The following is a 21,085-nucleotide window of genomic DNA, read 5'->3' on the forward strand; positions in this document are numbered from 1 at the left end:
CCCCCCCCCCCCCCCGGGCTCTTCCCCACCCCCACGCGCGGGCGCGCCCCAGAGAGCCCCGTGTGGCGCCGCAGGGCCGGGCGGCTCCCGCCCCGCCCCCTCCCCGCCCCCCCCGCCCCGCAGGCCCCGCCCCTGCTCCGGGCTCCCACCTCCACCTTTGCGGCACCGAACTGCACCACGGCCAGGGCGCATGCGCCGGGCCCGGCTCCGGCCGGGCGGGGAAAAGGGAGAGCGCGGAGGCGCTATTTTTAGCGGGTGACGTCACCGGCAAAGAGCCCCGCGGGGCGGGCCCGGGGGCGTGGCCCGCGCCGCGCAGGCGCAGGGCGCTCCCGCCGCCTCCCGCCCGCGCCCCCCGGGAGCCGCCCCCTCCGCCCCCTCCCCGCCCCTCCCCCGCCCTCCCGGCGCCTCAGCCTCAGCCTCAGCCTCAGCCTGGGCTTCGGCGGCGGCGGCAGCGGAGCAGCGGCGCGGCCCGAGCGCGGGCGCACGTGGCCCAGCCAGACCCAGCGCAGCCCGGCCCGGGCTGACGAGGAGCCCGGCGGCGGAGCAGCGGCCCGAGCAGGCGGCGGCATGGGGGACCGGGAGCAGCTGCTGCAGCGCGCGCGGCTGGCCGAGCAGGCGGAGCGCTACGACGACATGGCCTCCGCCATGAAGGCGGTGAGTGCGCGTGCGCGGCCGCGGAGCGCGGGAGCGCGGGAGCGCGCCGCCGCCTGGCCCGGGCCCCCGACCCCGGCCCGCCCCGCCCCCAGACCCGCGCCCCGGGGGCGCCCGAGCGCCGCAGCCCCGCCCGGCGGCCCTGGCCTGGGGGCTGTGGGGAGGGGTCCCCGGGAGCCCCCCCCCCGGGCATCCTCCCGGGAAACGGGGAAAAGTGATGTGTCAGCGGCCCGGGGCCACGCCCTGGCCGGGCTCGGGGCCCTCCCCGGCCCCCCATGGGTGACCTTGGCAGCGCCCTTGATGCCCCCCTGCGGCCGGACCCCCGGCTGACCGGCTCCTGGGCCCCGGGCCCGGGCCCCCCCCCCCCCGTTTCTTCATCATTTCTTCTCCCCCGAGTAGGTGCGACAGGAGCGGCGCCCCCTCCCTTCCGGCCCGCAGGCCCCCCACCTTCCGGGAGCCCCTTTGGGGCCCCCCTTTGTTAAGGAGCCCCCTGCCCCCATCTTGGCGGGGACCCTCAGTAGCCGGCCCTGCCCGTGCGGGGGAGGGGCAGGAGCTCCCCAGCTTTTGTCTTTGTGGCCCGGAGCCCCCCAGCCCCCGGCCCAGCTCGGGGCCACCTTCACGTGGGCCCCCCTTTCGGGGCCCGGGGCGGGGCCAGGCCAGGTGGGCTTTGGGGGCTGGTGAGGGCCCCCCTGGGGTCACTGGTTAGCCCTGGCCTGGGACCTCACAGACCCTGGGGCGTCCAGGGGGGCCTTCGGGGAGGTCCCTGGCTCCCCCAGCCCCGGCGCAAAGCCGTGGGGTGCATTGAGGTGGGGGGCAGAGGGGCGAGGACCCCGCGAGCTCGGAAGGCCGCGAACGGAAGGATCCCCAGAGAAGGGGTGACGGGGGCCTGAAAGATCGCCAAACCGACACCCTTGGTTCACACAGGCCAAGGTCACCCAGAGGCAGCATCGGAACCCCCAAGCAGCCCCACCCTGCCTTTGTGAAAGGGGCCGCAGCTTGTTTGGTTCTCCTGAGCACATGGCAGACATTGGGGGGCTCCTGATTCGGGGCTCTGGACCGTTGAGGCTGCTGTTTGGGAGGGGCCCACTTAGAGGAAGATGAGGTCTCAGCAGTTTGGTGAGGAGGCCTTAATTTAGCTTCTTGCAGACTAATCACTGGGCCTGTCACTGCCCTGGGAATAGTCTTCCCTAGTGATTGATCTTGGGGGAGGGGGAGGGAACTAGTTATTCTAGGTATTCAAACTGGAACTGCTCCGGGTGATTCTCTTCCTTCAGTTGATTTAATATTCTTCCATTTCTATAGCCTAAGTTATTTCAGTTTTTTTCTTGGTCAAATTATGGGGGGGCAGTGCTCGGTGGCACGGTGGCACAGTGGCACAGTGGATAGAGCACGGCCCTGGAGTCAGGAGAGCCTGCCTTCAAATCCAACCTCAGACACTCAACACTTATCTAGCTGTGTGGTCTTGGGCGAGTCACTTAACCCCATTGCCTTGAAAAAAACAAAATAAAATTATTGCGCTATTTATAAAAGACCTTGCTCCTTTATCCAAAACACTACATGCAATAAGGGAAGTGAGGTGGAGTAGTGTGTAGAGTTTTGGGCCTGAGTTCAATTCCGACCGCAGACACTAGCTGTGTGATCCTGGACAAGTCACTTTGCTGGGTTTACCTCAGTTTTCTTCTCTGTCGAATGAGCTGGAGAAGGATATGGCAAACTCCCACAGTGCATTTGCCAAGAAAACCCCAAACCTGGTGCAGAGTCAGACAGGACTGAACACCAGCCACAACCAACACATGCAGCTGGTGTGGAGGACATCCTCAGATTTGTGGCTTCTGACTTGATTTCTTTGTTTTGTTTCTCAGTTGGGAGTCAATATGACCAGAGAGATGAGGTTGGTCCTGAGGGATGCTTTATTTAAATGAGGGTACATTTTGAGGTGTCGGGGTCCAGACGTTTCCTTTCACCCATGGTATCAGGTAGCAAAAAATGTTCCTTTGGGTTTGGAGAAGGGACAGCCTTGAGCCCTTTTCTCTAATCTTAACTTAGGTCTAGGCTTATTTTATGTTCACCAGACACAGGGTGGTTCAGTTCAATGAAAGAGTGCCAGATGGAGTGGCAGGCCCTCAGGAAAGCCACTGTGCCCCATTTTATTCATCTGTGAAATGAAGAGATTTTAAGTCTGATAGTATGTGCTTTCTCCAACCTTGGACTGTGGGGATGAGGTGGGGTGTGTTGTGGTTGACCCTCTGACTGGGAATCAGAAGAGGTGAGAGCCTTGGACTTGGGAGGCTGATGTCCTGGCTTCCAGTATCAACTCACTCATACTAGGGTGTGACTTTGGATTGGCAATTTAAGCCTCTTGGAACTGTGAAAATGTAGATAGTTTTTCCTACTGGCCTCCCCCGAGTCCTGAGGATACAGTAGGGCTGCCCTTCTGAAAAGTGCTCTGGGAAATCCAAGGTGGTTGTATTCTAGAAAACTGGACTGTTAGGGGAGAAGTTAAAGATTAAAAGTGCAAGAGGGAGCAGGTCTCTATAATCAAGTTAAGGCTAATTAACCAAGAGGGGTCCCATTGTCCAAGATTGATCATTTTAAATTAGAATTGAGAAATAGGTATCCATCTGTGGAAATGATAAAACCCAGACAGAATTTCATGGAGGCAATGTTTCAAGCTGTCTGTTAGTACCATTGGGTCCAGTAGGTTCCACATGTGCTGATGAAGCTGTTGAGGTCTTCTGACCAAGAAATGGGAAGCAACTTGAGGAAGAAGCAGCCAGAGAGGAAGAGACCCCTTGTCTCTTGGCCCAGCAGCTGGAGACAGATCATGGGAGTGGCCGATGAAGCAAGCGGTGGACATGGGGAGAGGGAGCATTGTCTGGGCCAACTGAAGCCACGATCTTGACTCCTGACAGGCCGGAGCCAGGCTGGAGCCATGTCCCCGCGACGTTCTGCATGAAAAGCTGCCAGGGCGCCTAGCTTCCTGCCGGCCGGCCCTGAAGGAGAGTCGGGATTGCGTCTTCATCAGGGTATCTCAGGAGGAGATCTGAGCTGGCTCTTTTTTCCTTTCTCCTGAGCTGCCCAAGTTGAAATGGGAAGGGGTGCTGGGGCCACAGGCTCTGGCTTTATCTCTGCTTTCTGCTCTTCCCTCTGTTGTAGAAATTCCTTCCTTCCTCCCCACCTTGAGGAAATTACCTATACTTAAGAGTACTCAAAACTGCCTTTGCCCTTTTGACTCCTGATTTAGAATAATTGTAAGCTGTGTTTAGATTTGCTTTGCAATGTCATCTCATTTGATTCTTGTGACATCCCTGGGGAAGAAGGTCTGCTATTCACATTTTTACAGATGAGGAAACTGAGACAGGTTGAATGGCTTGCCTATAGTCACCATCTGAGGCAGGATTTGAACCCAGGTCTTCTTGACTCCAGCCTTGGGTAGGCTTGGATCTATGCTCAAAGTAAAGACACTGCTTAATCCACTCGCTAGGACAATAGTCAGCCTTTGGTGAGAGCTCATCAGTGGTTAGGTAACCATCCTATTCCATGCTCCTTGTTAAGAATTGTGAGGCCAGATTCAAGTTAGATATTGTAGTATACACTGTTTTATAACCTGATTGTCTTTGACATAGATGTGTAAACATGGCACAGTAGCACTTTGGATCACCTCTAGCTTGCTGTTGGCAAAAGCTAGGTGACTGTCTATGGAGGTGATCAGAGGTTGTTCTATTGGACATTTCTGACCTGACAGGACTAGATTGGATCTGCCTCTTTAGTCCTTAAAAACTTTTTTTAATTCTTTAAAATGTATTTTAAAAATTTTTTATTGGTATCCCCTGTTTTTTCAGCGCCTACATTATCCTTTCTTCTACCACTCCTAGACTTCTGTGTCAGCCAGTTTAGGGGTCTCTGGATCAAGTCTGTAGGGAGGGGTGGGGGGGGTTTCATTGGTGAAGCTGTTTCTCTTGTTTCCTGGTTCACTGGTTCACTGGTTCACTTTTTTCACTTTGCATCAGTGGAGAGAAGTCTTCCCATACTTCTCTCTTCAAAGTCCACTTTTCTTGGAGCACGACTTTGTTCCAGTACAGTCAGGTACCATCCTTGCTTAACTCAACTCCCATTGGGGGCTTTGCCTGCTTTCACTCCCTGCAGCAGAATGGGTGCTGGCACTCATCCATGCCTAGAACCTGACATTGTTTCTGAGACTGCCAGGAGAATCAGGGGTAGTGGGCGACTGGGGATGCCACTAACCTTTAGAAGAGTCTTATTCCACGGGAAAGCTCTGGAGGGCAGAGTAACTCTCCAGAGGCAGAATGCCCCTGGTCTTGGAATCCTGCAGAGACAACAATGAACAGTTTCCTGCCAACAGCATGCTTTCCTTCTGTTGGGTGGGAGGAGCAATAGTGAGTGCCTAGCCATTTCTGAGGTTGGTTTGAAAGGAGAGAGGGCTGAGAGTTCAGGAAAGGCCCCCAAGGTGGAGGGCATGGCAGGGGCCTGGAGAAGGGGGAGTTGAAGAGCAGCCACTCTGGAATGTGGGGATGGGAGTCATGTGCAATGAGTCTGGCCTGAAGGGCAATGAATGCTAGAGAAGACTGGATTATAAAAGTGGGGACCCTGGCAAGTGAGGCCTTAATAGATTGTATTCATATCTAGGCAAGAATTGATAAATCCTAACTCCTTGTAGTGATCTCGGTCGAGTCTTTCCTTTGGGCCTCAGTTTTCTCATCTTTGAAATGAGAGGGATGGGGCAGGGGTCTGTCAGACTAGCTCTGGCAGAGATGGTAGCCCCAGACATCCATCAGTCAGCCAGCATCCTGTACCTGCTCCCAGCTGGCTTCAGCAGATTCAGATACTCAGAAAGAAATATCCCTAGCTCAGGGGATAGCTGGGTGGCCCAGTGGAGCCCACGTGTCCTGGAGTCAGGAGGACCTGAGTTCAAATGCAGCCTCGGACACTTAATAATTGCCTAGTTGTGTGGCCTTGGGCAAGTCACTTAGCACCATTGCCTTAAATAAATAAAAAAGAAATGCCTCTAGCTCTCCAGGAGTTTTCTATCTAATGGGAGAGGCCACAAAGAGACTGAAGTATAGAGTTGTACAAAATGGGTCACATCCCCAGAGAGAGGGATCCTGTGGGACTTGCCCTTCCCTTCTTGGGGGGAGGTGGTACCCAGCTTCAGCAGGGAGAAACTTGGCTGACTTGCCAGTACACTGAGCTCAAGATGCCCAGAGCCCCTTCCTCTTTCCACATAGAGACCCCCTCACACATCCAGGGAGAGCTTGTGTCTTCCTCAGTCTGTGGCCTGTGTTGGGCTCATGGAAGGCCTCTTTACCAATCTGTTGGTGAGGACAAAAGTTAAGAGTGTTCTAGGATTGTCAACCAAGGTCCACCCAGGTCCCGAGTAGCAGGGACAGGATTCAGACCAGGTCTGCCAAACCCAGATGCCTCTCTCTCTCCCTCTTCCTTTCCATTCCACTGGCATTCTCAAAAGTGTGCTCTGGGGTCCCTAAGACCCTTTCAGGGAGTCTGTGAGGTCTGAATATGTCAAATAGAAAGACATTTGAGCTTCTAAGTCAGTAAATTTTGATATAAAAGCTCTTTGTGGACCTTAATTGTGAAGGGTTGATGTTGAGACCAGAAAGTTGGAGAGCTGTTGCCTCTCACCATGCAGATGGTCTACAGGGAGGATCCCGAAATCTCTATTGGGGTGGGGTGGGGTGGTTCTGGTTGTCCACCTGGTAGGCAGCCCTGAGTTTTATGGGGGAAATATCAGTTGCCCCAAGTGACCACACTTCTTGGTAGGCCAGAAGTTGCTCATAGAAATATGGTCAGAATGACTTGGCTCCAGCCACTGAGAACCCACAGGCTGCCCTGCTAAATGCCTGCATGAAAGCTGCCTTGTTTCTATGGGGTGGTCAGTTTTCTATTCTCTGATCTTCAAGAGGATTATCATTCCTACTATTCTGCCAAAAGGGGATATGACTGGCTCAGGTTCATATAGCTAGCAAGTTGTGACCTCCCCAATGGACACCCCTCAGTGCTGTGCTATAGTCAGTGATTGAGAAATTCATGTTACTGACTGACCAAGAGCACTTCCTGGACCTCCGCTACCTCGTTGGCCTTCTCAGGACTCTTGGACCCTCTGGGCCATCATCTGTTCTGGAGGAGGAAGGAAGCTTGGGTGCTGAGGGTTAGGCTGAAATTGCCCCAGTTCTTTTGGGCAGAGTAGGGTGATTAAATGCTGTTTTTCTTATATCTGGCCTAGTTCTGGCTCCATGAGAGCCCAGTGCTCTCATTTAAGTCAGACCTGAATTATGGAGAGGCTGCTGCTGGGGCACAAGGGCACCCACCCTTTTTTTTTTTTTTTTGGCAAGGTACTGGAGTTAAGTGACTTGCCCAAGGTTACACAGCTAGTAACAGTCAAGTGACTGAGGTCAGATTTGAACTCGGATCCTCCTGACTCCAGGGCCTGTACTCTATCCACTGAGCTGCCCCCAGGACCCACCCTTCTTAGAATGTCAGAAATTGGGCTCTTCCTGGCCCATGGTGTCCAAGCCTGGAGGGTCCCCAGGACCGAGGGCTGCAGTTTCCAGATGGCCCTGGTGCATTGCCTAAGGTTGGGTCTTAGGTCCCACAGTCTTTAATGTCCAGTTTAGACAGAGTAACAAAACATCTGAAACTGGTCCAGAACCTTAATCCAGAGGCCACATTTCCCTGGGGGTGTGTGTGAGGGCATTCAGTTGCTACTTCCTGGCCCAACCTCCAGCTTTGTTAACAGCTGATGGGAGCAGGATTGTGTGACTGGCAAACTCCCAGTTGATTATTCTGTAACCACCAGTACTCCTCAGGTAACTTGACTTTTCTTTTGAAGAGGTCACTGTTGTAGACATCGCCCAGTTAGCCCTTGGCCTTGGGAGCAGGGATGGGCAGGCTGATAAGGAAGGGCCTGTAAAGCTCAGGAAGTTCCCCCTAGGTGGATGGATGTGCCATATATCTCCCTACTGGATTGAGTCAGGAGGCCCATAGGACCTGTGGTGTCTCCCCTGGTGTCTCTCCCCTTGTTCACCCCCAGTACAGGACGCTCCCTTCCCATGGTGGATGATGAATCAATGTTTGTTGAAATGGATCCAGATAAAGCCCACATTTCTTATTAGCCAGTGGCCTTCTGTCTCCTCCCTTAACAAATCTCATATCAATTCAAAACAAATAGAGCCAATGAATGATTGGACTCCTGGAATGTTGGTGTGGGAAGGGAACAAGGAGGGACTTGAAGTTACTAGAACATTAGTGTTCTTATTTTATGGATGAGGAAACTGAGGCCCAGTGGAGACACCATCCATGCCTGGAGAATCAGCGGAAAGATCCTCTGGACCGCCTCTCTGACTTTCCTTCCACTGGACATTTTAAATGGAATCCTTGATGTCCACTTTTATTGTTTATATGACTGAAGGAACTGGGGATGAGAAGAAGCCTTGGGGAGAAGGACAGGCTATGGCCTTAGTCTGTAAGCACTTGAGGGGCTGTTATGGTGGAGGGGTTGGGCTCCCTCCACTTGGTCTCAGGGAAGCCGAGTTCAGTCCAGTCTAAGTTCATTTTCCAACCATTAGACCTGATTCCATCTTTCCAGGTCATTTTCCCTTTCCTTGGAGGGTCTCTTAAGCAAAGGTTGGAGGACTGCTTGCTAGGTAGGGGGATTCTCCTTCAGGGATGGCTGCAGAAGGTGGGATGTGAAAAGAGTCTTGGAGGATAAAAAGGCAGAGAGGTTGGGAGATGCGATATGCCAGGAAGATAGTGTGGTTAGAAGCAGGGAGGAGGCAGTAGGGAGTGAGGCAATAGGGAGCCTTAGGAGGATCACTGGTGACTGAGTGGGGAATGGAGGCAGGCAGACCCTCTGCTGCTAAGGCAGCAGTGCAGGTGGTGGGGTGAGGAGGAGAGATGTGCACCTGAAGCGAGGTTTGAAGCCAGTTCAGAATTGAGGCTGGGTAACCTGGTTGGTGGTGGGGCCCTCCCCAGTGTCAGGGAATTTAACAAGGGAACACAATGCTAGGTGGTGCAGTGGATAGAGCACTGACCTTGGAGTCAGGAGGACCTGAATTCAAATGTGACGTCAGTCACTTGATTGTTGCTATCTGTGTGACCTTGGGCAAGTCACTTAACCCTGCATCTAGGGCCATCTACAGTCATCCTGATTCATATCAGGCCATTGGACCCAGAGGAGAAAGGGAGACTGGTGACTTAGCACCCCCCTCCATTCATGTGCTTCTCATGGCATCACCTCCCTGATGGTTTGCTTCGAGAATGAAGGATGAGCATTCCACAATTCCAGGAGACAGTTAAGAGATTCAAGGCAGGAAGCTGTATCAGAAGAGAAGTTAGGGCTGCCCAAGTAAATCTGAGGGTCACAGCTCTGCAGTGGTGCAGGAGGAAGACTGGGGAAAGGCCATTGGTGCCTTGGGGAGAGCCCAGAAGAGAGTGAGGAGCGGGTGTGGAGGCCCCTGTTGAAGACAGGCCTCTATTTAATGATGTCTACAAGATGTCCACTTGGATGACCAGGAGGCAGATGGCAGGTTGGGGGAAAGATAGATCTGAGAATCATCAGCTATGATCAACCGTTGACTATGGCAACTGATGACATGGCCAGGTGCTATCCCCCCCAGACCCCTGAGAGACAATAGAACATCTCGGGAAGGGAAGATCATCTGGGTGGAAGGAGAATGAAGAGAGCAGTGTCACCACAACTTGTGGAGGAGAGGGTGAGTGACCAGAATTGAGGGTGCACCATACTTGACAGGGGAAACAAGTGGTTCCTGGGAATTGCCATTTCCATTGTTCTTTCCTCTGTTAATAGATGACCTGAAGAAAGATCCTTGGATTCCTGGCTTTTTAAAAATCAGATTTGTAGAAATGGGAATTGATGGAATTAACAAAGCAGGGAGCAGTGTTTCTAGGGAGGACTGAAGTCTCATCTTCTGGTAATATGAAATTTCAGTAAAAAAAAAAGACCCATAAGACAGTTGTTTAAAAGGCAGCAGCACATAACCAGGCCAGATCACACCTGGGCCGTTGTGGTGAGTTCTGGGGGGCTCCATTTTGGAAAGGCATTGGTAGACTGAAAGGGGATCAGAACTGAGGTGAGGTCAAGTGGAAAGAGATGGGATTGTTAATACAGAGGAAAGAATGGGTTTAGAGGGGTGGCTAGGTGGCGCAGTGGATAGAACACTGGACCTGGAGTCAGGAGTCCCTGAGTTCAAATCCACACTCAAGACACTTAATAATTGCCTGGCTGTGTGGCCTTGGGCAAGCCACTTAACTACATTGTCTTGCCAAAAAAACCTAAGGAAAAACAAAAAGAATGGGTTTAGGGAATAGGGTCCATGGTCAGGATCTGAAAATGGCCAACTGACTGCACTAATGAAAGTAAACTAAGTCAGGGATTTTAGCTAAGAAACTTCCTCAGATCACAGAAGAAACACCCTCCTCCACCTGGCTGAGGAGCTCTAGAGCAGCCCTCTAGGCAGTCTAGAAAAGAGTTTGGAATTATTCTAAGAAGGTGGTTAAGAGGTCCTTGCCTTGGTGGCACAGAGTTCCCATGGAGGTCAGAGGCAGAAAGACCCCCCCCCCCGCCCCAGTCACCAGAGTTTTCAGAGCGGCCCCATTTTGGGGGCCAGAGAATGGGGAGCCAAGTAGATGCCACATAAATTCTATGTGATTGTTCTAATGGAATATCACACTACATGTTGAACATGAGGTTGGGAAGGCTGATGGGAATTACTGTAGTATAGAGTAAGCAGTCACTGGATTTCCCCCCCCCCCCCAACTTGAGATGCAGGCCCCAGAGCTGGTGCAGAAGAGACAAGGAAAGAGCCCCCGAGTTTTCATTGGAAAGTTAGGGGCTGGAGATGTGGAATACATCATCAGACTTGCTGATTTTTTTGGTTACCAAAGATACCTTGCTGGTTGGGTGGGATTCTTTGGGAAATAAAGGAGATGGAAAAAGAAGGGTGTCAATAAAAGTGTTCTAAAATCCTAAAGGGGAGTTGATTTGATTTATTCCTCGAGGCTGCAAAGGGCAGACAAGGAGACTCGGGCTCAACATAAGGAAGGACTTCTTGAATCATTTTCCATAACCTCCTGGTTGGTCTTCAACTTCTCCCCTTGCTAGGCCATCATCCACACAGTGGCCCAGTCACTGTTCTTTAAATCCATGTGCATGTATTGTATTCCCTTACATGAGAAACTACTGCCCACCCCCGTGCCTTCAGGATTAGAGGTGTGTTTGGCCTTGAAGCTGTTCACTTGTCCCTGGTCTGTCTCACCCCAATCTCTCCAGGCTTATCATTGCCCAAACTTTATACATTCCACCTTCTTTCTCTAGGCCATTCCCTCTCCCATCCTTGTCTTTTCCTGTCTCTGGCTTAAGACTCAACTCCAGAACTTCTTTTCACCTGATGTGATGGAGGTTGGGGAACCAACTGGGAAGGAGTGGGAGCAGAGATTTAGACCTGGAAGGGGGGAGGTAAGGACCAACCTTCTAGTCTAGCCCCTTCATTTTTGTAGATGGAGAAAACTGAGGTGAAAGAAAGGGATACTTCTGATAAGGGCAAAGGTTGCAGCTTCTTTGCAGCAATAACTTCCCTGTTCATGAGAAGCCTTTATAAAAGGGCAATAATGAGGAAATGTAAAATCACAGAGGTGGTGAGTTGTTCATATATTGAACAAGGGAGGGCCTTCAGGTGAGTAGGTGAAGAGCCTTGAACTTTTATGCTGAAGAATACTGTAGATACTGTCTTAGCAGGAGTGACTTGATAAAAGTGGTGTCTTTAGGACAGCTGCTGTGGAAAAGGGATTGGATGAAAAGTTACAAAAGGCAGATTTCAGTTTAGAGGAAGTTATTGTTAGATAATCATTACTCTTAGGTAACAATTAGAGCTTTCCAAAAATGAAATAGGTTATCTTGGGGAGTCAGGACCTCCTCATGGTTGGAAGGTGATCCAAATGGAAGAATCCTACAGATGCTGTCAGGAGAACCCAGGTGAATCAGGGAGGAGGCTGGGGTAGCAAGGAGAGGAGACCAGGCAATGGACTCTGGGTGTGGTGGCTGTGGGTTGTGAGGCAGAGAAGTGGAGTGAGTAGAGGGAAGAAGAGGAACCTTTGTCATCAGTTAAGCGCAGGTGCAGGTAATGGTCTTGGGAGGTGGGGATGAGGATGGTTTTGGAGGCAGGCCAGAGATCCAGTTTTTGACGTGTTGAGCCTTAGGTAATTGACTCCTTGCAGATGAATGAGTGGTCTAGTGAAATGAGTCTTGGTTTCCAAGAAGTACATGAAGAATTTTGAAAAAGAGGACATTAGGGAAGCATCTTTCTCTCTTGGAATTTTGGGAAGGGGTTTGTTACAGATCCTAAAGCTCTAGCAGAGGCCGAGGTTTGAGGGCAGGCTCTGCCACATATATGTTAGCCTTTAACAAGGTAGAACCAAAGCAAATTAACAAGCAAAAAGGTACAAATCAGGTGGAAGATGATGTTCAGTGACCCCATTCCAGCCTGTGGAATTCTACCTGGGACCTGGTTTTCTTTCTTTTCCTCCGAGTGTTAGCTTTACGCAGTGTGTATAGAGTTTGGGCTCAGCTGATTTCTTTCCACTTCACCTTGATGTCGTTTTATGTGCCCTGTGTCCACTTGTTGGATGTGGCCATTGCTGAAGAAGTGATAGGGCTGCAGATGTTTTTGTGCATCTGAAGCCTCCCCCGATGTTAGTACTGATCTGCAGCTCTGCCTTCCTGCCCAGATTAATTGGATTGTTTGAAGGAGGGGTTTATTTTAGATTTTTAAACCCTACAGCTGTAAGGTGGAATTTCTAGGTTGTCTTTTGTTCAGTCCACCCAGCAATTAAGATCTTAATTAAAGTAAGATTGAATGAATAAATTGATTTGTAGTTCTCTTTTAGTGAGTTTTAGCCTATTCTTCAAAACTAAGTTTGTATTCATTTCTTACTTCATAAATTGTTTGCTCATATCTTTTGACTCTGGCTTCATTTGTCAATCTTTCATATTAGCCCTTCCAAAAATAAGGTTTCTGGAACAGAATACACAGTCCTAGGGGCAGGGATCTAAGGAGGAGGGAGACCATCCCCCTGCTTTGAGTCGTTTCAGCCTTGTCCCCATTCTTTGTGACCCCATTTGGGGTTTCCTTGGTAAAGATACCGAAGTGGATTGACATTTGACTTCTCTAGCTCCTTTGACAGATGAGGGAACTGAGATAAACAGGGTTAAGTGACTTGCCCAGGGTCACATAGCTAGTAAGTATCTGAGGCCGGAGTTGAACTCCGGTCCTCCTGACTCTGTCCAGTGGGCTGTCTAGCTGCTCTTGGGCACTGTACCTCTCCTAGGTCACACTCTTGATTCATTGAGTTTGCAGTCTACTACAGCTCCCAGAGCTTTTTCTCTGAACTGCCCTGTAGGAACATGAGTTTGTTTTTTGTCCTTAACTTAAAAAGGTACTTCAGATCTGTTTGGGGCACTTGGAAAGCTAAGGGTCAACCACATTTCAGTTGTCTTAAACTCTTCTTATTTTAGTTCTTTTCCACTTGGCCTGGTTTGGCCTGCTGAATTGAACCTGCTTTTCTTCTCTGCTCGGACCTCTCTGTAGGGACAGCTGCTGGCCTCGGGTTGGCGGCAGCTGGCTCTGTGGGAAGGCCTCTTGGAGTCACCTGCATCCTTCTGTGTGATTCCAGAGGGTGGATGGGCTCCGCTGTAGTGCCATGCTGCTGCAGCTGCTGAGAATGGGGGTCTTTCTTGTGACAGAAGTGGAGCAGACCTCAATGGTCCTGCTTATTCATCCAGCCTGGCTAGCCCAAAGAGAGCTGGGATTTCTGTCAGGAAGCTTCTATTTCATTTAAAGGGGAAAAGTACTTGTGTTTAATATTAAATTATTAGGCATTATTTTATATCTTTTAGATTGTATCTGAAGGATGATTCTGTTAAATCCCAAAGCAATATATGAGAACCAGATTCTGGCAAAACATGTCCAAGCATGACTGAATTTTTTTTTATTTGCTGAAAGCAATTTGGATATTAGGAAGTAGCAGGGAGAAGACCCAGCTGCTACATTTAAATCTCCCCTAGCCTCAGTTTCCCCCTTTGTAAAGTGGAGTTGGATTTAGATGCTTGCCAGACTCTTGGGTTCTCTCATCCCATCCTTGGGTTGTGGTGCACTGGTGGCTGATCCTTCTTTCCTTTTTCCTCCCTGTACCCAGGCTTGAAAGGAGGGGCCACTTTCAAGACCCAACTAAACTTACTCACGATGGACTTAACTAATGTGAATCTTTGTGGGTTTTTGCAGGTAACTGAGCTCAATGAGCCCCTCTCCAACGAAGACCGAAACCTCCTCTCTGTGGCCTACAAGAATGTGGTCGGTGCTAGGCGGTCTTCCTGGCGGGTCATCAGCAGCATTGAGCAGAAGACCATGGCTGACGGGAATGAGAAGAAGCTGGAGAAGGTGAAGGCCTACCGTGAGAAGATTGAGAAGGAGCTGGAGACCGTCTGCAACGATGTGCTGGCGCTGCTTGACAAGTTCCTCATCAAGAACTGCAACGACTTCCAGTATGAGAGCAAGGTCTTCTACCTGAAGATGAAGGGCGACTACTACCGCTACTTGGCAGAGGTGGCTGCGGGGGAGAAGAAGAGCAGCGTTGTGGAGTCCTCTGAAGCTGCCTACAAGGAGGCCTTTGAGATCAGCAAGGAGCACATGCAGCCCACCCACCCGATCCGGCTGGGGCTGGCCCTTAATTTCTCCGTCTTCTATTACGAGATCCAGAATGCCCCTGAGCAGGCCTGCCTCCTGGCCAAGCAGGCCTTTGATGACGCCATCGCCGAGCTGGACACGCTAAACGAGGATTCCTATAAGGACTCCACGCTGATCATGCAGCTGCTGCGAGACAACCTGACCCTCTGGACGAGCGACCAACAGGACGAGGAGGCAGGAGAAGGCAACAACTGAGAGCAGCCCCGGCCCCCCGGCCCACGCCCTCCCCCAGCCCTGAACCGTCCCCGTCGTCGTCCTCGACACGTCCCTCGACACGGTCCCTCGATATCTAGTGCTAAACATATCTGTATTGTCCGCACGGCTACTCAAAGCCGCCCTCCCTCCCTTGAATCAGGAAGCAGCCCCGGTCAAGGCTTCATGAGCATTGCTGGATGAATGGATGGTTAGAGCCCCCTGGAGTGCCCTTGCTTCTCAGCTTGTGCACCCTGAGGCTCTTGCTCGACCAGATGTGTGCCCGTTGAGCTATGAATCCCAGTGAAGGAAGGAAAAAAGGAAGGAAGGAAGGAAGGAAGGAAGGAAGAGATCAGAAGGAGACTTGGTCTACATGGATTTTAACAGTTTTCCCATTTCAGCTGAGCTAATAGTGTTTTGTTGAGCAGTACGTTACCTGCATGCGGAATACGTTCACCCCCCCATCCCTCCACCCCCTGCCACTGTCTCTCCGCCAACGGGAAACAGGTACCGGAAGCTGATGCCCGAAGAGACAAGCCGACCCTCTCCATCAGCTGACGCCAACTGTCGCCAATGTGAGGTTTCAGTAATGCCTTGTTTTTGCCTCTTTAAATTATGTGCACAAACCTTGTTTTCAATGCAATGCCTCTAAAAGTTTTGATACTTGTAACTTTTTTTTGGTTGCGATTGTTCAAGAATCATGGATTTATTATTATTATTATTATTATTATTATATATTTTTTTTTTTGGTAACTCTTTGGCCGTTGTCCTTGTGTATTCTGACAGCGAGTGCCATGTGTTAGCCCATGTCAATCAAGGTGGATGATTGTGAAACACCAGACTTCTAAAATAAATGTTTTGGAATTCAGTGGATAAAATAAATGCTGCTTTGGGGATATTAGCACTCCCTGTGAGTCTCGATTCCTTCTTTCCTGCCCCCACCCCATGGGAGAAGACCATAGGGTAGGACTTGGGGTTGGCTCCTGCCTCGGACCCTCATTAGTACTGGGACCCTGGGCAGGTCCTTGTTTATCTAGGAGGGGCAGTGCTTGCCAGCCTCAGCACACCGGGCGAAGGTCAGCTATTCTTGTCCCCCGAGTGTCCAGTAGTAAGGCAGCCCCTGGATTGAGGTGTATTCACTTTACATTTGCTCTTGGAAGTTTTCCTGGGATTGAACTGCCAGGGGTGGGTGAATGAATGGATAAATACAAGATAAAGGGATTTAAATGGTCAGGATCTTTAGGGAGTAAACCCGGCCTCCTTTTGAGGAAACCGAGGCCAGTCTTTGGAAAGGGACAACCCAAGTCACCCATGGAGAAGATGCAAAACTGCTGCTCCCAGTGAGATGTGCTTCACTACCCTTCAGCCCTTGTTCCTCCTCTCTTTTCTGGCCTCTGCCCCCTGTGGCCACAAACTTCTCTGTTGTCCTTTCTCATTATGGATCAACATTCCCATCTGACAGCCAGTACAAGTCTGAAGCTGATTTAATCACATTCAAACAACATACACACCCTCTGTTTTGGATTTGAATTGACTTTTGGGGTCTCTCTAAGGTTAGACAGATTATGCCTTCATCTTGATAAAAGGCAGAAATTCATGTTTAAGTTCTAAAAGTACTGTTACCCTGCCAACCCTTTTGACATCTTATCCCAGATCCAGGAGTGAGCTTTCTTTTCATTAGGATTAATGCTATTTTTTTTATTCCCTGGTAGGAGAGATTTATGGTGAGAGTCCCCAAAAGTCTTGTACAACTTTAAGCTTTAATAAGCCTGTTGAATTATTAAGCTTATTAAAAATTTAATAAGCTTAGAACTGCACTAAGACTTTTAGAACACCCTGTATTCCCACGTATTATGTTTTGTGATTTAGTCTCTGGGGATTAAAATTATCCCACCTACAATAAAAGAGACTAAGGTAGAGCTGTGAACCAGTGGTACTTTATTAAAGGGTCCATGGACCCCAGATATTCCTCATGATCTAAGATGTTCCATCTTGTGGGACCTTATTTTAATAGGGTTTGATCTCCAAATATGCAAAAGAGGTATGGTGAAATACAGAATATCATTGGTTGACAGACCTTGCTCTTGAGGACCAAAAATAACATTAGCAGGGGCTCATAGCTAGAGTGAAACATGGGACATTTTGACTATGTGGTCAAAGATAGTCATAAAATGAATCTGCCACTCTTTAGGTTAGGCAAGAGGTGGCACATCCAGATTAGGTGAACATAAGATGCTCAATTGCTTGGTCCGGAGTTATAAAAAATAAGTTGGGACTTTCCATGTAGTTGGGTCACCTCTACCACATGGGACTTGGTCACCAAGACAAAGAAAAACAGGGGTGGAGGGTCTCTAACTAGCTCCCTATAATTTGCTCGAGTTATCTTACCATCTGCAGTTCACAGCCTTGGGACCCAATATACATAGAATCATATCAAATTGATTGATGCTAATTAGAAATTTGAAGGGGTCCTCAATGAAATCAACTTTCTTAAATCGGGTTGCTACATCACCACACAATTCTTTGCCCACAATAGCTCTCAAAGACTATAATTATATGTCTTTAATATAAATCACCATGGATCATAATTATAGCAATTGAGATAGTTAAGGTTTGCACAACATTTTATATCTTATTGAGCCTCATAACAATCCAAAGGTGTGTGTTGGTGTGTACCCAATTTGCAGATGGAGAAGCAGGCTGAGAGGGCTTTTGGACTCCTAAACAAGCCCAGGTCTCTTCTGACTCCCAAGCCCTTTAACTCCATTGCACCCCCAAATCAAAAGTTGTAAACTGTATTGGAGAAAATTCCCATGGCAATGGTTCCTTGAAGGCAAAATGAAATGAGTTACCACAATTCTACCCCTTCTAAAGGACCTCAGATCTTGTCAATGTGGTTATTCCCCTCAGGAATGCTCATTACCCTTGCCTGGGTTTTTCCACAAATTCATCATGGGAGGTCTAATTGACTAACTTAAAAAAAAATCCATGAAAATTCATCTTCCTTCCATTGAGAAAGAAAAAAAAATACCTGTTACAAATGTAGACAAGCAAAACATTCTTACATTGACTATCCTTGCCTCATTCTCTTCCCAGGGCCTCAATCTTCACTGTCTGTCTCAATGAGTCCATCATCCCTTGGGCAGATTAGCCTGTTTCATTGCAGTCCCTTGGAATTATAGTTGCACATTTCTGCCCTGGTTTTTCATGATTATTTCAGTAGAGTCCATGATTATCCACTCTACCTCCTCATATCTCTTTGATAATAGATTCTGCCTGTAGTCTTTATACTTTGGATTCTCAATAAATTCATTAAGACTGGAGAAAATTTGTACTTAAAATCTGTTTTGTAGAGTGGTACCCATCAGTTTAGAAGTTAGATAAATTTTTAAGGAATGGCTGACTAATGAAGCACAATGGTTGTGCTCCCCATCTCTTCAACTTAGAACTGAATCTAGTTTGGTATAGATGCCTGTGGATTCTTTGCAAAAAAGTCTCATGACTGAATCACCTTAGAAGGTTCTAGGTAGAGTGCCTTTCTAGGCCCAACCTCTCCCAGGTCACAGCATGTCACCTCTGCAACACAGCAAGTGTTTGTTTATCCATCTAGGCTTTGTTCAAAGACCTCCAGTGATGTCCTTTTGGGCAACTGATTATTAACAAGTTTTCCCAGGTGTTGACCCTGTCTATCTCCTTAGCTACTTCTTCCATTATACTTAGTACAATCCTTTTGGCCAGGCAGAAACAGTCTAAAATTTCCTTTCATATGGGACCAACTAAAATACTTGGAGACTGTTATGTCCCTGATAAGCTCCCATCTTGAGACCCTTCACTATCCTGATCACTTGTATGAACTCCTTTATGTCCCTCTAAAATGTGGCTGTTAAGTCATGACCTCATTTTGGGTTTTCTTGGCAAGACACTGGATTTTCATTGATTTAAAAAAAATTTAAAAACCTCGAGTTCATGTTACAGAGGAAGAAACAGGTAAACAGGGTAAAGTGACTTGTCTAGGGTCACACAGCTAGTGTCTATCTGAGGTTGAATTTGAACTTGGGGGCAGCTAGGTAGCACAGTGGGTAGAGTGCTGGCCCTGGAGACAGGAGGACCTGAGTTCAAATGTGACCTCAGACTCTTGTGTGACCTTGGTCCCATTGCCTTAAATAGTTAAAAATTAAGCAAAAATGTATGGAGAGGGAATTTGAACTTAGGTCTTCCTGATTCCAGAGCCATCACTCTCCACTGTACCACCCGTCTAAAATAATACTTAGATTATTTCAGATGTTCTCATGATATAGATCTCAGCCTTTCACCAACCTTTTGTCTCTACTCAGTTCAGCTCTTGGATAACTGCAACATTACATAGTGCCTAGAATTAAATATGGTTTGGTATGGCCATTTGAATTATTCGGCTAGACAAACGACAGAAGGTTCCAGGTGGGGTGTGCTTGGTTTCTCTGGCTTACTCTTTAATTCAATGACTTGGATAAAGTTCTAGTTGGCATGGTTGACAAATCTGCCAGTGACTCAGCCTGGCAAGGACAGGCAAACTCCGTGAATAACAATTCAAGATCTTGACACTGAGTTAAGATGAGATTGCATAGGAATAGATGTAAAGTTACTCTTGGGCTTAAAATCAACTTCACAAATACAAGGTGGGGGCAGCTAGGTGGTGTAGTGGATAGAGCGCTGGCCCTGGAGTCAGGAGTACCTGGGTTCAAATCCGGTCTCAGACAATAATTACCTAGCTGTGTGGCCTTGGGCAAGCCAACTTAACCCCATTTGCCTTGAAAAAACCTAAAAAAAGCAAAAAACCCCAACAAATACAAGGTGACAGAGGCATGGCTGGCTAGTAGTGTATCGACAAAAAATTACAGTGAACTTTGGGATCAACACAGGTCAAACAAGGAACCTCCATTTGGCCAAGAAAGCTAACACAAACACATAGAGAGAGGCCTAGTGGCCAGAACCAAGAGGGCAGTGGTCCTCTGATACTCTCCTCCATCGGAGCACACATGGAGTTTTGTGACCAGTTCTGGTAATGCACTTTGGAGAACGCCTAAGAAGGGTTAAATAAATGTGAAGGGGCATCTGGAATGAGACTCAATTGAAGGAATTGAAGATCTATTGCCTGAAGAGGAGATTGGAGCTCTGAGAGGGAAAGGGATGTAATTATTATAATAAGTTATGCAAAGAGGAATGAGCCTTGGTCTGCTTGGCCCCCAAGGACAAAACTAGGAGCAGTGGGGTTGGGGCAGGGAGGCCAAATAAGACATGATTGAAAAGAAACCTTCCCAACATAGGAAATACATGATAATACTTGTATCCATCATTTGTGTGATTAGGTTTTTGTTTGTTTTTTGCACTAAAGTTCTAGGTTTCATGTTCATTTTCTTGGGAGAAGATATAGAAAGGGATTAATAATCAAGTCATGAGATAATAAGGGCTTACATAGAGTTCTTTAAGGCTTGCAGAGCATTTCATATGTATATAATCTTTTTGAATCAAATGTTTAGATCAAAAGGGAACCATAGGGGCGACTAGGTGGCACAGTGGATAGAGTATCGGCCCTGGAGTCAGGAGTACCTGAGTTCAAATGCAGCCTCAGACACTTAATAATGACCTAGCTGTGTGCCCTTGGGCAAGTCACTTAACACCATTGCCTTGCAAAAACTAAAGAAAAAAAGGGAACCATAGAAGTCAGTTGTTTGGTACATTTTACAGTTGGGGAAACTGAAGCTGAGGTGCAGTGCCTTGCCAAGGTAGCAGCTAGTAAGTGGCAGAGCCAGAATTTCAGTGTTTTCCACTTCCCTATGCTGTCTCTTTATTTAAAAACACTTCGAACCCACCCCCACCCCAAATTCAACCCAAGAGGTACATGAGTTGGTCGTTTCAAATATAGCTTCCCTTATATAAGCTAGTGTGTATTTGGTTCAGCCAGCAGCAGTCAAGTGGATTGTTGAGTCATCCCATCTGGAGCACCCTGTCCAGTCTTGGGCACATTTTAGATTGGAATTGGAGAAGCCAGAGTCTTCTTCAGACTAAGGGATCCAGGATGGTGAGGGGTTTGGAAGATAAGCTAGGAATGGGTTGAAGAAGCAGGGAAAAGTGCAGACCAGAGAAAAGCACATTTTTTAAAGAGAAGAACAGAGAGAGGATAGGTTGATAGGCTTTAATACTTTTCAAGAAAAAGTTAATTTGTTTCGTGTGCCTTCAGAGAACTTCAACTAATGGATAGGAATTCCAAGGAGACCTTTCAGATTAGGGGAGAAAAAAGAAAAAAGCATGAATTTATGCCCCAAATGGGTATCTTTTTGATAATGGACAATCTATTCCATAAAGATAAGGTCTGTACTTGTGGCCTCGTTAGCATGGGGTTTTGTGATTAAGGACCCCTTCAAAATTGGCCCCTTCGAAATTCAACCTACAGACTGGGAAATAAGAGGTGC

The 21,085-nt window shown here is 48.6% G+C and overlaps 1 protein-coding gene across 1 annotated transcript; it reads left to right on the plus strand.

Moving 5' to 3' along the window:
• Positions 1 to 448: 448 nt before the first annotated feature.
• On the plus strand, positions 449 to 15,540 carry YWHAH (tyrosine 3-monooxygenase/tryptophan 5-monooxygenase activation protein eta). The gene is made up of 2 exons (XM_074206425.1): positions 449 to 654; positions 13,983 to 15,540. Exons 1-2 carry the CDS (start codon positions 568 to 570, stop codon positions 14,637 to 14,639), a joined length of 744 nt encoding a protein of 247 aa, XP_074062526.1. The 5' UTR covers positions 449 to 567; the 3' UTR covers positions 14,640 to 15,540.
• Positions 15,541 to 21,085: the final 5,545 nt, after the last annotated feature.

This window comes from Macrotis lagotis, chromosome X (genome assembly GCF_037893015.1).
Source record: "Macrotis lagotis isolate mMagLag1 chromosome X, bilby.v1.9.chrom.fasta, whole genome shotgun sequence".
In the NCBI taxonomy this organism is placed as follows: domain Eukaryota; kingdom Metazoa; phylum Chordata; class Mammalia; order Peramelemorphia; family Peramelidae; genus Macrotis; species Macrotis lagotis.

What these genes read in the sequence shown, in the direction of transcription:
- YWHAH (XM_074206425.1), top strand. Translation starts at nt 568, where the DNA reads ATGGGGGACCGGGAGCAGCTGCTGCAGCGCGCGCGGCTGGCCGAGCAG. An exon ending in TGGCCTCCGCCATGAAGGCG is followed by an intron (nt 655 to 13,982) that starts GTGAGTGCGCGT and finishes GGGTTTTTGCAG; the next exon opens with GTAACTGAGCTCAATGAGCC.